Source organism: Salmo salar, chromosome 05 (assembly GCF_965601325.2).
Source record: "Salmo salar chromosome 05, fSalSal1, whole genome shotgun sequence".
NCBI lineage: Eukaryota > Metazoa > Chordata > Actinopteri > Salmoniformes > Salmonidae > Salmo > Salmo salar.
Window position 1 is genome coordinate 76653770 of NC_138295.1, and position 16231 is coordinate 76670000.

Below are 16231 nucleotides of genomic sequence, written 5' to 3' on the forward strand. Positions count from 1 at the left end.
GTGACTAGCAGAGAGAGAGAGAGACACTAACCATGGCCATCTAGTGACTAGCAGAGAGAGAGAGAGAGACACTAACCATGGCCATCTAGTGACTAGCAGAGAGAGAGAGAGAGACACTAACCATGGCCATCTAGTGACTAGCAGAGAGAGAGAGAGACACTAACCATGGCCATCTAGTGACTAGCAGAGAGAGAGAGAGACACTAACCATGGCCATCTAGTGACTAGCAGAGAGAGAGAGAGAGAGACACTAACCATGGCCATCTAGTGACTAGCAGAGAGAGAGAGAGAGACACTAACCATGGCCATCTAGTGACTAGCAGAGAGAGAGAGAGAGACACTAACCATGGCCATCTAGTGACTAGCGAGAGAGAGAGAGAGAGACACTAACCATGGCCATCTAGTGACTAGCAGAGAGAGAGAGAGAGACACTAACCATGGCCATCTAGTGACTAGCAGAGAGAGAGAGAGAGACACTAACCATGGCCATCTAGTGACTAGCAGAGAGAGAGAGAGACACTAACCATGGCCATCTAGTGACTAGCAGAGAGAGAGAGAGACACTAACCATGGCCATCTAGTGACTAGCAGAGAGAGAGAGAGACACTAACCATGGCCATCTAGTGACTAGCAGAGAGAGAGAGAGAGACACTAACCATGGCCATCTAGTGACTAGCAGAGAGAGAGAGAGAGACACTAACCATGGCCATCTAGTGACTAGCAGAGAGAGAGAGAGAGACACTAACCATGGCCATCTAGTGACTAGCGAGAGAGAGAGAGAGACACTAACCATGGCCATCTAGTGACTAGCAGAGAGAGAGAGAGACACTAACCATGGCCATCTAGTGACTAGCAGAGAGAGAGAGAGACACTAACCATGGCCATCTAGTGACTAGCAGAGAGAGAGAGAGACACTAACCATGGCCATCTAGTGACTAGCAGAGAGAGAGAGAGACACTAACCATGGCCATCTAGTGACTAGCAGAGAGAGAGAGAGAGACACTAACCATGGCCATCTAGTGACTAGCAGAGAGAGAGAGAGACACTAACCATGGCCATCTAGTGACTAGCAGAGAGAGAGAGAGAGACACTAACCATGGCCATCTAGTGACTAGCAGAGAGAGAGAGAGAGACACTAACCATGGCCATCTAGTGACTAGCAGAGAGAGAGAGAGACACTAACCATGGCCATCTAGTGACTAGCAGAGAGAGAGAGAGACACTAACCATGGCCATCTAGTGACTAGCAGAGAGAGAGAGAGAGAGACACTAACCATGGCCATCTAGTGACTAGCAGAGAGAGAGAGAGACACTAACCATGGCCATCTAGTGACTAGCAGAGAGAGAGAGAGACACTAACCATGGCCATCTAGTGACTAGCAGAGAGAGAGAGAGAGACACTAACCATGGCCATCTAGTGACTAGCAGAGAGAGAGAGAGAGACACTAACCATGGCCATCTAGTGACTAGCAGAGAGAGAGAGACACTAACCATGGCCATCTAGTGACTAGCAGAGAGAGAGAGAGACACTAACCATGGCCATCTAGTGACTAGCAGAGAGAGAGAGAGAGAGACACTAACCATGGCCATCTAGTGACTAGCAGAGAGAGAGAGAGACACTAACCATGGCCATCTAGTGACTAGCAGAGAGAGAGAGAGACACTAACCATGGCCATCTAGTGACTAGCAGAGAGAGAGAGAGACACTAACCATGGCCATCTAGTGACTAGCAGAGAGAGAGAGAGAGAGACACTAACCATGGCCATCTAGTGACTAGCAGAGAGAGAGAGAGAGACACTAACCATGGCCATCTAGTGACTAGCAGAGAGAGAGAGAGAGACACTAACCATGGCCATCTAGTGACTAGCAGAGAGAGAGAGAGACACTAACCATGGCCATCTAGTGACTAGCAGAGAGAGAGAGACACTAACCATGGCCATCTAGTGACTAGCAGAGAGAGAGAGAGAGACACTAACCATGGCCATCTAGTGACTAGCAGAGAGAGAGAGAGAGACACTAACCATGGCCATCTAGTGACTAGCAGAGAGAGAGAGAGACACTAACCATGGCCATCTAGTGACTAGCAGAGAGAGAGAGAGACACTAACCATGGCCATCTAGTGACTAGCAGGAGAGAGAGAGACACTAACCATGGCCATCTAGTGACTAGCAGAGAGAGAGAGAGACACTAACCATGGCCATCTAGTGACTAGCAGAGAGAGAGAGAGACACTAACCATGGCCATCTAGTGACTAGCAGAGAGAGAGAGAGACACTAACCATGGCCATCTAGTGACTAGCAGAGAGAGAGAGAGACACTAACCATGGCCATCTAGTGACTAGCGAGAGAGAGAGAGACACTAACCATGGCCATCTAGTGACTAGCAGAGAGAGAGAGAGAGACACTAACCATGGCCATCTAGTGACTAGCAGAGAGAGAGAGAGACACTAACCATGGCCATCTAGTGACTAGCAGAGAGAGAGAGAGAGACACTAACCATGGCCATCTAGTGACTAGCAGAGAGAGAGAGAGAGACACTAACCATGGCCATCTAGTGACTAGCAGAGAGAGAGAGAGAGACACTAACCATGGCCATCTAGTGACTAGCAGAGAGAGAGAGAGACACTAACCATGGCCATCTAGTGACTAGCAGAGAGAGAGAGAGACACTAACCATGGCCATCTAGTGACTAGCAGAGAGAGAGAGAGAGACACTAACCATGGCCATCTAGTGACTAGCGAGAGAGAGAGAGAGACACTAACCATGGCCATCTAGTGACTAGCAGAGAGAGAGAGAGACACTAACCATGGCCATCTAGTGACTAGCAGAGAGAGAGAGAGACACTAACCATGGCCATCTAGTGACTAGCAGAGAGAGAGAGAGACACTAACCATGGCCATCTAGTGACTAGCAGAGAGAGAGAGAGACACTAACCATGGCCATCTAGTGACTAGCAGAGAGAGAGAGAGAGACACTAACCATGGCCATCTAGTGACTAGCAGAGAGAGAGAGAGACACTAACCATGGCCATCTAGTGACTAGCAGAGAGAGAGAGAGAGACACTAACCATGGCCATCTAGTGACTAGCAGAGAGAGAGAGAGAGACACTAACCATGGCCATCTAGTGACTAGCAGAGAGAGAGAGAGAGACACTAACCATGGCCATCTAGTGACTAGCAGAGAGAGAGAGAGACACTAACCATGGCCATCTAGTGACTAGCAGAGAGAGAGAGAGACACTAACCATGGCCATCTAGTGACTAGCAGAGAGAGAGAGAGAGAGACACTAACCATGGCCATCTAGTGACTAGCAGAGAGAGAGAGAGAGACACTAACCATGGCCATCTAGTGACTAGCAGAGAGAGAGAGACACTAACCATGGCCATCTAGTGACTAGCAGAGGAGAGAGAGAGAGACACTAACCATGGCCATCTAGTGACTAGCAGAGAGAGAGAGAGAGAGACACTAACCATGGCCATCTAGTGACTAGCAGAGAGAGAGAGAGACACTAACCATGGCCATCTAGTGACTAGCAGAGAGAGAGAGACACTAACCATGGCCATCTAGTGACTAGCAGAGAGAGAGAGAGACACTAACCATGGCCATCTAGTGACTAGCAGAGAGAGAGAGAGACACTAACCATGGCCATCTAGTGACTAGCAGAGAGAGAGAGACACTAACCATGGCCATCTAGTGACTAGCAGAGAGAGAGAGAGACACTAACCATGGCCATCTAGTGACTAGCAGAGAGAGAGAGAGAGACACTAACCATGGCCATCTAGTGACTAGCAGAGAGAGAGAGAGACACTAACCATGGCCATCTAGTGACTAGCAGAGAGAGAGAGAGACACTAACCATGGCCATCTAGTGACTAGCAGAGAGAGAGAGAGAGACACTAACCATGGCCATCTAGTGACTAGCAGAGAGAGAGAGAGACACTAACCATGGCCATCTAGTGACTAGCAGAGAGAGAGAGAGACACTAACCATGGCCATCTAGTGACTAGCAGAGAGAGAGAGAGAGACACTAACCATGGCCATCTAGTGACTAGCAGAGAGAGAGAGAGAGACACTAACCATGGCCATCTAGTGACTAGCAGAGAGAGAGAGAGACACTAACCATGGCCATCTAGTGACTAGCAGAGAGAGAGAGACACTAACCATGGCCATCTAGTGACTAGCAGAGAGAGAGAGACACTAACCATGGCCATCTAGTGACTAGCAGAGAGAGAGAGAGAGACACTAACCATGGCCATCTAGTGACTAGCAGAGAGAGAGAGAGACACTAACCATGGCCATCTAGTGACTAGCAGAGAGAGAGAGAGAGACACTAACCATGGCCATCTAGTGACTAGCAGAGAGAGAGAGAGAGACACTAACCATGGCCATCTAGTGACTAGCAGAGAGAGAGAGAGAGACACTAACCATGGCCATCTAGTGACTAGCAGAGAGAGAGAGAGAGAGACACTAACCATGGCCATCTAGTGACTAGCAGAGAGAGAGAGAGAGACACTAACCATGGCCATCTAGTGACTAGCAGAGAGAGAGAGAGACACTAACCATGGCCATCTAGTGACTAGCAGAGAGAGAGAGAGAGACACTAACCATGGCCATCTAGTGACTAGCAGAGAGAGAGAGAGAGACACTAACCATGGCCATCTAGTGACTAGCAGAGAGAGAGAGAGAGAGACACTAACCATGGCCATCTAGTGACTAGCAGAGAGAGAGAGAGAGACACTAACCATGGCCATCTAGTGACTAGCAGAGAGAGAGAGAGAGACACTAACCATGGCCATCTAGTGACTAGCAGAGAGAGAGAGAGAGACACTAACCATGGCCATCTAGTGACTAGCAGAGAGAGAGAGAGAGAGACACTAACCATGGCCATCTAGTGACTAGCAGAGAGAGAGAGAGAGACACTAACCATGGCCATCTAGTGACTAGCAGAGAGAGAGAGAGACACTAACCATGGCCATCTAGTGACTAGCAGAGAGAGAGAGAGAGAGACACTAACCATGGCCATCTAGTGACTAGCAGAGAGAGAGAGAGACACTAACCATGGCCATCTAGTGACTAGCAGAGAGAGAGAGAGACACTAACCATGGCCATCTAGTGACTAGCAGAGAGAGAGAGAGACACTAACCATGGCCATCTAGTGACTAGCAGAGAGAGAGAGAGACACTAACCATGGCCATCTAGTGACTAGCGAGAGAGAGAGAGACACTAACCATGGCCATCTAGTGACTAGCAGAGAGAGAGAGAGAGACACTAACCATGGCCATCTAGTGACTAGCAGAGAGAGAGAGAGAGAGACACTAACCATGGCCATCTAGTGACTAGCAGAGAGAGAGAGAGACACTAACCATGGCCATCTAGTGACTAGCAGAGAGAGAGAGAGAGAGACACTAACCATGGCCATCTAGTGACTAGCAGAGAGAGAGAGAGACACTAACCATGGCCATCTAGTGACTAGCAGAGAGAGAGAGACACTAACCATGGCCATCTAGTGACTAGCAGAGAGAGGAGAGAGAGACACTAACCATGGCCATCTAGTGACTAGCAGAGAGAGAGAGAGACACTAACCATGGCCATCTAGTGACTAGCAGAGAGAGAGAGAGAGACACTAACCATGGCCATCTAGTGACTAGCAGAGAGAGAGAGAGACACTAACCATGGCCATCTAGTGACTAGCAGAGAGAGAGAGAGAGACACTAACCATGGCCATCTAGTGACTAGCAGAGAGAGAGAGAGAGACACTAACCATGGCCATCTAGTGACTAGCAGAGAGAGAGAGAGACACTAACCATGGCCATCTAGTGACTAGCAGAGAGAGAGAGAGAGACACTAACCATGGCCATCTAGTGACTAGCAGAGAGAGAGAGAGAGACACTAACCATGGCCATCTAGTGACTAGCAGAGAGAGAGAGAGAGACACTAACCATGGCCATCTAGTGACTAGCAGAGAGAGAGAGAGAGAGACACTAACCATGGCCATCTAGTGACTAGCAGAGAGAGAGAGAGACACTAACCATGGCCATCTAGTGACTAGCAGAGAGAGAGAGAGAGAGACACTAACCATGGCCATCTAGTGACTAGCAGAGAGAGAGAGAGAGACACTAACCATGGCCATCTAGTGACTAGCAGAGAGAGAGAGAGAGACACTAACCATGGCCATCTAGTGACTAGCAGAGAGAGAGAGAGAGAGACACTAACCATGGCCATCTAGTGACTAGCAGAGAGAGAGAGAGAGACACTAACCATGGCCATCTAGTGACTAGCAGAGAGAGAGAGAGACACTAACCATGGCCATCTAGTGACTAGCAGAGAGAGAGAGAGAGCACTAACCATGGCCATCTAGTGACTAGCAGAGAGAGAGAGAGACACTAACCATGGCCATCTAGTGACTAGCAGAGAGAGAGAGAGACACTAACCATGGCCATCTAGTGACTAGCAGAGAGAGAGAGAGAGACACTAACCATGGCCATCTAGTGACTAGCAGAGAGAGAGAGAGACACTAACCATGGCCATCTAGTGACTAGCAGAGAGAGAGAGAGACACTAACCATGGCCATCTAGTGACTAGCAGAGAGAGAGAGAGAGACACTAACCATGGCCATCTAGTGACTAGCAGAGAGAGAGAGAGAGACTAACCATGGCCATCTAGTGACTAGCAGAGAGAGAGAGACACTAACCATGGCCATCTAGTGACTAGCGAGAGAGAGAGAGACACTAACCATGGCCATCTAGTGACTAGCAGAGAGAGAGAGAGAGAGACACTAACCATGGCCATCTAGTGACTAGCGAGAGAGAGAGAGAGAGAGACACTAACCATGGCCATCTAGTGACTAGCAGAGAGAGAGAGAGAGACACTAACCATGGCCATCTAGTGACTAGCAGAGAGAGAGAGAGAGACACTAACCATGGCCATCTAGTGACTAGCAGAGAGAGAGAGAGACACTAACCATGGCCATCTAGTGACTAGCAGAGAGAGAGAGAGAGACACTAACCATGGCCATCTAGTGACTAGCAGAGAGAGAGAGACACTAACCATGGCCATCTAGTGACTAGCAGAGAGAGAGAGAGACACTAACCATGGCCATCTAGTGACTAGCAGAGAGAGAGAGAGAGACACTAACCATGGCCATCTAGTGACTAGCAGAGAGAGAGAGAGACACTAACCATGGCCATCTAGTGACTAGCAGAGAGAGAGAGAGACACTAACCATGGCCATCTAGTGACTAGCAGAGAGAGAGAGAGACACTAACCATGGCCATCTAGTGACTAGCAGAGAGAGAGAGAGAGACTAACCATGGCCATCTAGTGACTAGCAGAGAGAGAGAGACACTAACCATGGCCATCTAGTGACTAGCAGAGAGAGAGAGACACTAACCATGGCCATCTAGTGACTAGCAGAGAGAGAGAGAGAGAGACACTAACCATGGCCATCTAGTGACTAGCAGAGAGAGAGAGAGAGAGAGACACTAACCATGGCCATCTAGTGACTAGCAGAGAGAGAGAGAGAGACACTAACCATGGCCATCTAGTGACTAGCAGAGAGAGAGAGAGAGACACTAACCATGGCCATCTAGTGACTAGCAGAGAGAGAGAGAGAGACACTAACCATGGCCATCTAGTGACTAGCAGAGAGAGAGAGAGAGAGACTAACCATGGCCATCTAGTGACTAGCAGAGAGAGAGAGAGAGAGACACTAACCATGGCCATCTAGTGACTAGCAGAGAGAGAGAGACACTAACCATGGCCATCTAGTGACTAGCAGAGAGAGAGAGAGAGAGAGACACTAACCATGACCATCTAGTGACTAGCAGAGAGAGAGAGAGAGAGAGACACTAACCATGACCATCTAGTGACTAGCAGAGAGAGAGAGAGAGACATTAACCATGGCCATCTAGTGACTAGCAGAGAGAGAGAGACACTAACCATGGCCATCTAGTGACTAGCAGAGAGAGAGAGAGAGAGAGACACTAACCATGACCATCTAGTGACTAGCAGAGAGAGAGAGAGAGACATTAACCATGGCCATCTAGTGACTAGCAGAGAGAGAGAGACACTAACCATGACCATCTAGTGACTAGCAGAGAGAGAGAGAGAGAGACACTAACCATGGCCATCTAGTGACTAGCAGAGAGAGAGAGAGAGACATTAACCATGGCCATCTAGTGACTAGCAGAGAGAGAGAGACACTAACCATGGCCATCTAGTGACTAGCAGAGAGAGAGAGAGACACTAACCATGGCCATCTAGTGACTAGCAGAGAGAGAGAGACACTAACCATGGCCATCTAGTGAATAGCAGAGAGAGAGAGAGAGAGAGACACTAACCATGGCCATCTAGTGACTAGCAGAGAGAGAGAGAGACACTAACCATGGCCATCTAGTGACTAGCAGAGAGAGAGAGAGAGAGAGAGAGACACTAACCATGGCCATCTAGTGACTAGCAGAGAGAGAGAGAGAGAGAGAGAGACACTAACCATGGCCATCTAGTGACTAGCAGAGAGAGAGAGAGACACTAACCATGGCCATCTAGTGACTAGCAGAGAGAGAGAGAGAGAGAGAGAGACACTAACCATGGCCATCTAGTGACTAGCAGAGAGAGAGAGAGAGACACTAACCATGGCCATCTAGTGACTAGCAGAGAGAGAGAGAGAGACACTAACCATGGCCATCTAGTGACTAGCAGAGAGAGAGAGAGAGAGAGACTAACCATGGCCATCTAGTGACTAGCAGAGAGAGAGAGAGAGAGAGACACTAACCATGGCCATCTAGTGACTAGCAGAGAGAGAGAGAGAGAGAGACTAACCATGGCCATCTAGTGACTAGCAGAGAGAGAGAGACACTAACCATGGCCATCTAGTGACTAGCAGAGAGAGAGAGAGAGAGAGACACTAACCATGACCATCTAGTGACTAGCAGAGAGAGAGAGAGAGAGAGACACTAACCATGGCCATCTAGTGACTAGCAGAGAGAGAGAGAGAGAGACACTAACCATGGCCATCTAGTGACTAGCAGAGAGAGAGAGAGAGACATTAACCATGGCCATCTAGTGACTAGCAGAGAGAGAGAGAGAGAGACACTAACCATGGCCATCTAGTGACTAGCAGAGAGAGAGAGAGAGAGAGACACTAACCATGGCCATCTAGTGACTAGCAGAGAGAGAGAGAGAGAGACACTAACCATGGCCATCTAGTGACTAGCAGAGAGAGAGAGAGAGAGACACTAACCATGGCCATCTAGTGACTAGCAGAGAGAGAGAGACACTAACCATGGCCATCTAGTGACTAGCAGAGAGAGAGAGAGACACTAACCATGGCCATCTAGTGACTAGCAGAGAGAGAGAGAGAGAGAGAGAGACACTAACCATGGCCATCTAGTGACTAGCAGAGAGAGAGAGAGAGACACTAACCATGGCCATCTAGTGACTAGCAGAGAGAGAGAGAGAGAGACACTAACCATGGCCATCTAGTGACTAGCAGAGAGAGAGAGACAGAGAGACACTAACCATGGCCATCTAGTGACTAGCAGAGAGAGAGAGAGACACTAACCATGGCCATCTAGTGACTAGCAGAGAGAGAGAGAGAGAGACACTAACCATGGCCATCTAGTGACTAGCAGAGAGAGAGAGACATTAACCATGGCCATCTAGTGACTAGCAGAGAGAGAGAGAGACACTAACCATGGCCATCTAGTGACTAGCAGAGAGAGAGAGAGAGAGAGACACTAACCATGGCCATCTAGTGACTAGCAGAGAGAGAGAGACACTAACCATGACCATCTAGTGACTAGCAGAGAGAGAGAGACACTAACCATGGCCATCTAGTGACTAGCAGAGAGAGAGAGACACTAACCATGGCCATCTAGTGACTAGCAGAGAGAGAGAGAGAGAGAGACACTAACCATGGCCATCTAGTGACTAGCAGAGAGAGAGAGAGACACTAACCATGGTCATCTAGTGACTAGCAGAGAGAGAGAGAGAGAGACACTAACCATGGTCATCTAGTGACTAGCAGAGAGAGAGAGAGACACTAACCATGGCCATCTAGTGACTAGCAGAGAGAGAGAGAGACACTAACCATGGCCATCTAGTGACTAGCAGAGAGAGAGAGAGAGAGACACTAACCATGGCCATCTAGTGACTAGCAGAGAGAGAGAGAGAGAGAGACACTAACCATGGCCATCTAGTGACTAGCAGAGAGAGAGAGAGAGACACTAACCATGGCCATCTAGTGACTAGCAGAGAGAGAGAGAGAGAGAGACACTAACCATGGCCATCTTCTTCTGTTCTGCTAATTTCTGTAGCTGGTAGGACTTCTCCTCCGCCTTGATAAATCCCCTTTTCACATCATCCACCGCCTGAGAGAGGTGGGGGGAGAGAGAGGGAGTTATAATGGACAAACCAACTGAACTCTCCCTTACACACACAACATGCACATTCCCCTGACACACACACACACACACACACACACACACACACACACACACAATGCAAATTCCCCTGACACACACACACACACCATGCACACTCCCCTGACACACACACACTCCCCTGACACACACACACACACCATGCACACACAACATGCACCATGCACACTCCCCTGACACACACACACAACATGCACATTCCCCTGACACACACACACCTGGTGGAAGCAGTAGCTGACGGCCAGTTGGTTGTCATTAAGCAGGATCTCCTCCTCGGTGGTGAAGAGCCACTTGCGCAGGGTGAGGCAGGTCCCAGGGACAGCAGACGTGTAGTTCTGAACATACAGCTTGTGGGGGAACTCATTAGGAGCCAGTTTACGCACTGACGGAGAGAGAGAGTCAGAGAGCGACAGGGTTAGGTCGGCGGGAGAGAGACAGAGAGAGAGAAACAGGGTTAGGTCGGCGGGAGAGAGACAGAGAGAGAGAAACAGGGTTAGGTCGGCGGGAGAGAGAGACAGAGAGAGAGAAACAGGGTTAGGTCGGCGGGAGAGAGAGACAGAGAGAGAGAAACAGGGTTAGGTCGGCGGGAGAGAGACAGAGAGAGAGAAACAGGGTTAGGTCGGCGGGAGAGAGAGACAGAGAGAGAGAAACAGGGTTAGGTCGGCGGGAGAGAGACAGAGAGAGAGAAACAGGGTTAGGTCGGCGGGAGAGAGACAGAGAGAGAGAAACAGGGTTAGGTCGGCGGGAGAGAGAGACAGAGAGAGAGAAACAGGGTTAGGTCGGCGGGAGAGAGAGACAGAGAGAGAGAAACAGGGTTAGGTCGGCGGGAGAGAGAGAGAGAGAGAGAAACAGGGTTAGGTCGGCGGGAGAGAGACAGAGAGAGAGAAACAGGGTTAGGTCGGCGGGAGAGAGACAGAGAGAGAGAAACAGGGTTAGGTCGGCGGGAGAGAGAGACAGAGAGAGAGAAACAGGGTTAGGTCGGCGGGAGAGAGAGAGAGAGACAGGGTTAGGTCGGCGGGAGAGAGAGAGACAGGGTTAGGTCGGCGGGAGAGAGAGACAGAGAGAGAGAGAGAGACAGGGTTAAGTCGGCGGGAGAGAGAGACAGAGAGAGAGAGAGACAGGGTTAGGTCGGCGGGAGAGAGAGACAGAGAGAGAGCGACAGGGTTAGGTCGGCGGGAGAGAGACAGAGAGAGCGACAGGGTTAGGTCGGCGGGAGAGAGACAGAGAGAGAGCGACAGGGTTAGGTCGGCGGGAGAGAGCGACAGGGTTAGGTCGGCGGGAGAGAGAGACAGAGAGAGAGCGACAGGGTTAGGTCGGCGGGAGAGAGACAGAGAGAGAGAAACAGGGTTAGGTCGGCGGGAGAGAGAGACAGAGAGAGAGAAACAGGGTTAGGTCGGCGGGAGAGAGACAGAGAGAGAGAAACAGGGTTAGGTCGGCGGGAGAGAGACAGAGAGAGAGAAACAGGGTTAGGTCGGCGGGAGAGAGAGACAGAGAGAGAGAAACAGGGTTAGGTCGGCGGGAGAGAGAGACAGAGAGAGAGAAACAGGGTTAGGTCGGCGGGAGAGAGAGAGAGAGAGAGAAACAGGGTTAGGTCGGCGGGAGAGAGACAGAGAGAGAGAAACAGGGTTAGGTCGGCGGGAGAGAGACAGAGAGAGAGAAACAGGGTTAGGTCGGCGGGAGAGAGAGACAGAGAGAGAGAAACAGGGTTAGGTCGGCGGGAGAGAGACAGAGAGAGAGAAACAGGGTTAGGTCGGCGGGAGAGAGAGACAGAGAGAGAGAAACAGGGTTAGGTCGGCGGGAGAGAGACAGAGAGAGAGAAACAGGGTTAGGTCGGCGGGAGAGAGACAGAGAGAGAGAAACAGGGTTAGGTCGGCGGGAGAGAGAGACAGAGAGAGAGAAACAGGGTTAGGTCGGCGGGAGAGAGAGACAGAGAGAGAGAAACAGGGTTAGGTCGGCGGGAGAGAGAGAGAGAGAGAGAAACAGGGTTAGGTCGGCGGGAGAGAGACAGAGAGAGAGAAACAGGGTTAGGTCGGCGGGAGAGAGACAGAGAGAGAGAAACAGGGTTAGGTCGGCGGGAGAGAGAGACAGAGAGAGAGAAACAGGGTTAGGTCGGCGGGAGAGAGAGAGAGAGACAGGGTTAGGTCGGCGGGAGAGAGAGAGACAGGGTTAGGTCGGCGGGAGAGAGAGACAGAGAGAGAGAGAGAGACAGGGTTAAGTCGGCGGGAGAGAGAGACAGAGAGAGAGAGAGACAGGGTTAGGTCGGCGGGAGAGAGAGACAGAGAGAGAGCGACAGGGTTAGGTCGGCGGGAGAGAGACAGAGAGAGCGACAGGGTTAGGTCGGCGGGAGAGAGACAGAGAGAGAGCGACAGGGTTAGGTCGGCGGGAGAGAGCGACAGGGTTAGGTCGGCGGGAGAGAGAGACAGAGAGAGAGCGACAGGGTTAGGTCGGCGGGACAGAGAGAGAGCGACAGGGTTAGGTCGGCGGGAGAGAGAGACAGAGAGAGAGCGACAGGGTTAGGTCGGCGGGAGAGAGAGACAGAGAGAGAGCGACAGGGTTAGGTCGGCGGGAGAGAGAGAGAGCGACAGGGTTAGGTCGGCGGGAGAGAGAGAGAGCGACAGGGTTAGGTCGGCGGGAGAGAGAGAGAGCGACAGGGTTAGGTCGGCGGGAGAGAGAGAGAGCGACAGGGTTAGGTCGGCGGGAGAGAGAGAGAGCGACAGGGTTAGGTCGGCGGGAGAGAGAGAGAGCGACAGGGTTAGGTCGGCGGGAGAGAGAGAGAGCGACAGGGTTAGGTCGGCGGGAGAGAGAGAGAGCGACAGGGTTAGGTCGGCGGGAGAGAGAGAGAGCGACAGGGTTAGGTCGGCGGGAGAGAGAGAGAGCGACAGGGTTAGGTCGGCGGGAGAGAGAGAGAGCGACAGGGTTAGGTCGGCGGGAGAGAGAGAGAGCGACAGGGTTAGGTCGGCGGGAGAGAGAGAGAGCGACAGGGTTAGGTCGGCGGGAGAGAGAGAGAGCGACAGGGTTAGGTCGGCGGGAGAGAGAGAGAGCGACAGGGTTAGGTCGGCGGGAGAGAGAGAGAGCGACAGGGTTAGGTCGGCGGGAGAGAGAGAGAGCGACAGGGTTAGGTCGGCGGGAGAGAGAGAGAGCGACAGGGTTAGGTCGGCGGGAGAGAGAGAGAGCGACAGGGTTAGGTCGGCGGGAGAGAGAGAGAGCGACAGGGTTAGGTCGGCGGGAGAGAGAGAGAGCGACAGGGTTAGGTCGGCGGGAGAGAGAGACAGAGAGAGAGCGACAGGGTTAGGTCGGCGGGAGAGAGAGACAGAGAGAGAGCGACAGGGTTAGGTCGGCGGGAGAGAGAGACAGAGAGAGAGCGACAGGGTTAGGTCGGCGGGAGAGAGAGACAGAGAGAGAGCGACAGGGTTAGGTCGGCGGGAGAGAGAGAGCGACAGGGTTAGGTCGGCGGGAGAGAGAGACAGAGAGAGAGCGACAGGGTTAGGTCGGCGGGAGAAAGAGAGAGCGACAGGGTTAGGTCGGCGGGAGAGAGAGAGAGCGACAGGGTTAGGTCGGCGGGAGAGAGAGCGACAGGGTTAGGTCGGCGGGAGAGAGAGAGAGAGATAGGGTTAGGTCGGCGGGAGAGAGAGAGAGATAGGGTTAGGTCGGCGGGAGAGAGAGAGAGAGATGGGGTTAGGTCGGCGGGAGAGAGAGAGAGAGCGACAGGGTTAGGTCGGCGGGAGAGAGAGAGAGAGCGACAGGGTTAGGTCGGCGGGAGAGAGAGAGAGACCGACAGGGTTAGGTCGGCGGGAGAGAGAGAGAGACCGACAGGGTTAGGTCGGCGGGAGAGAGAGAGAGAGCGACAGGGTTAGGTCGGCGGGAGAGAGACAGAGAGAGAGCGACAGGGTTAGGTCGGCGGGAGAGAGACAGAGAGAGAGCGACAGGGTTAGGTCGGCGGGAGAGAGACAGAGAGAGAGCGACAGGGTTAGGTCGGCGGGAGAGAGAGAGAGACAGGGTTAGGTCGGTGGGAGAGAGAGACAGACAGGGTTAGGTCGGTGGGAGAGAGAGACAGAGAGAGAGAGACAGGGTTAGGTCGGCGGGAGAGAGAGACAGAGAAAGAGCGACAGGGTTAGGTCGGCGGGAGAGAGAGAGAGCGACAGGGTTAGGTCGGCGGGAAAGAGAGAGAGCGACAGGGTTAGGTCGGCGGGACAGAGAGAGAGCGACAGGGTTAGGTCGGCGGGAGAGAGACAGAGAGAGAGCGACAGGGTTAGGTCGGCGGGAGAGAGACAGAGAGAGAGCGACAGGGTTAGGTCGGTGGGAGAGAGAGACAGAGAGAGAGAGAGACAGGGTTAGGTCGGCGGGAGAGAGAGAGAGCGACAGGGTTAGGTCGGCGGGAGAGAGAGAGAGCGACAGGGTTAGGTCGGCGGGAGAGAGAGACAGAGAGAGAGCGACAGGGTTAGGTCGGCGGGAGAGAGAGACAGAGAGAGAGCGACAGGGTTAGGTCGGCGGGAGAGAGAGACAGAGAGAGAGCGACAGGGTTAGGTCGGCGGGAGAGAGAGACAGAGAGAGAGCGACAGGGTTAGGTCGGCGGGAGAGAGACAGAGAGAGAGCGACAGGGTTAGGTCGGCGGGAGAGAGACAGAGAGAGCGACAGGGTTAGGTCGGCGGGAGAGAGCAGAGAGAGAGCGACAGGGTTAGGTCGGCGGGAGAGAGACAGAGAGAGAGCGACAGGGTTAGGTCGGCGGGAGAGAGACAGAGAGAGAGCGACAGGGTTAGGTCGGCGGGAGAGAGACAGAGAGAGAGCGACAGGGTTAGGTCGGCGGGAGAGAGACAGAGAGAGAGCTACAGGTTTAAGTCGGCGGGAGAGAGACAGAGAGAGAGCGACAAGTTTAGGTCTGTGGGAGAGAGACAGAGAGAGAGCGAGCGACAGGTTTAGGTCGGCGGGAGAGAGACAGAGAGAGAGCGAGCGACAGGGTTAGGTCGGCGGGAGAGAGACAGAGAGAGAGCGAGCGACAGGGTTAGGTCGGCGGGAGAGAGACAGAGAGAGAGCGACAGGGTTAGGTCGGTGGGAGAGAGAGAGAGAGAGAGAGAGCGACAGGGTTAGGTCGGTGGGAGAGACAGAGAGAGAGCGAGCGACAGGGTTAGGTCGGTGGGAGAGAGAGAGAGAGAGAGAGAGAGAGCGACAGGGTTAGGTCGGCGGGAGAGAGACAGAGAGAGAGCGACAGAGAGCGACAGGGTTAGGTCGGCGGGAGAGAGCGACAGGGTTAGGTCGGCGGGAGAGAGCGACAGGGTTAGGTCGGCGGGAGAGAGCGACAGGGTTAGGTCGGCGGGAGAGAGCGACAGGGTTAGGTCGGCGGGAGAGAGCGACAGGGTTAGGTCGGCGGGAGAGAGACAGAGAGAGAGCGACAGGGTTAGGTCGGCGGGAGAGAGACAGAGAGAGAGCGACAGGGTTAGGTCGGCGGGAGAGAGACAGAGAGAGAGCGACAGGGTTAGGTCGGCGGGAGAGAGACAGAGAGAGAGCGACAGGGTTAGGTCGGCGGGAGAGAGACAGAGAGAGAGCGACAGGGTTAGGTCGGCGGGAGAGAGACAGAGAGAGAGCGACAGGGTTAGGTCGGCGGGAGAGAGACAGAGAGAGAGCGACAGGGTTAGGTCGGCGGGAGAGAGACAGAGAGAGAGCGACAGGGTTAGGTCGGCGGGAGAGAGACAGAGAGAGAGCGACAGGGTTAGGTCGGCGGGAGAGAGACAGAGAGAGAGCGAGCGACAGGGTTAGGTCGGCGGGAGAGAGAGAGAGCGAGCGACAGGGTTAGGTCGGCGGGAG

At 52.7% G+C, this 16231-nt stretch overlaps 1 protein-coding gene across 3 annotated transcripts in view; it reads right to left on the minus strand.

Annotated features, from left to right (window-relative positions):
• The window catches only part of LOC106606013 (sorting nexin-27), a 197512-nt gene that overhangs the window by 165026 nt on the left and 16255 nt on the right, over window positions 1–16231 (minus strand). For all 3 annotated transcript variants that reach the window (XM_045718909.2, XM_045718907.2, XM_045718908.2), the window contains exons 7-8: window positions 10651–10814; window positions 10271–10360 (exon numbers count right to left, since the gene is read on the minus strand). In XM_045718909.2, the coding sequence (XP_045574865.2) occupies window positions 10271–10360; window positions 10651–10814 (254 nt within the window). The remainder of the gene's footprint in view (window positions 1–10270; window positions 10361–10650; window positions 10815–16231) is intronic.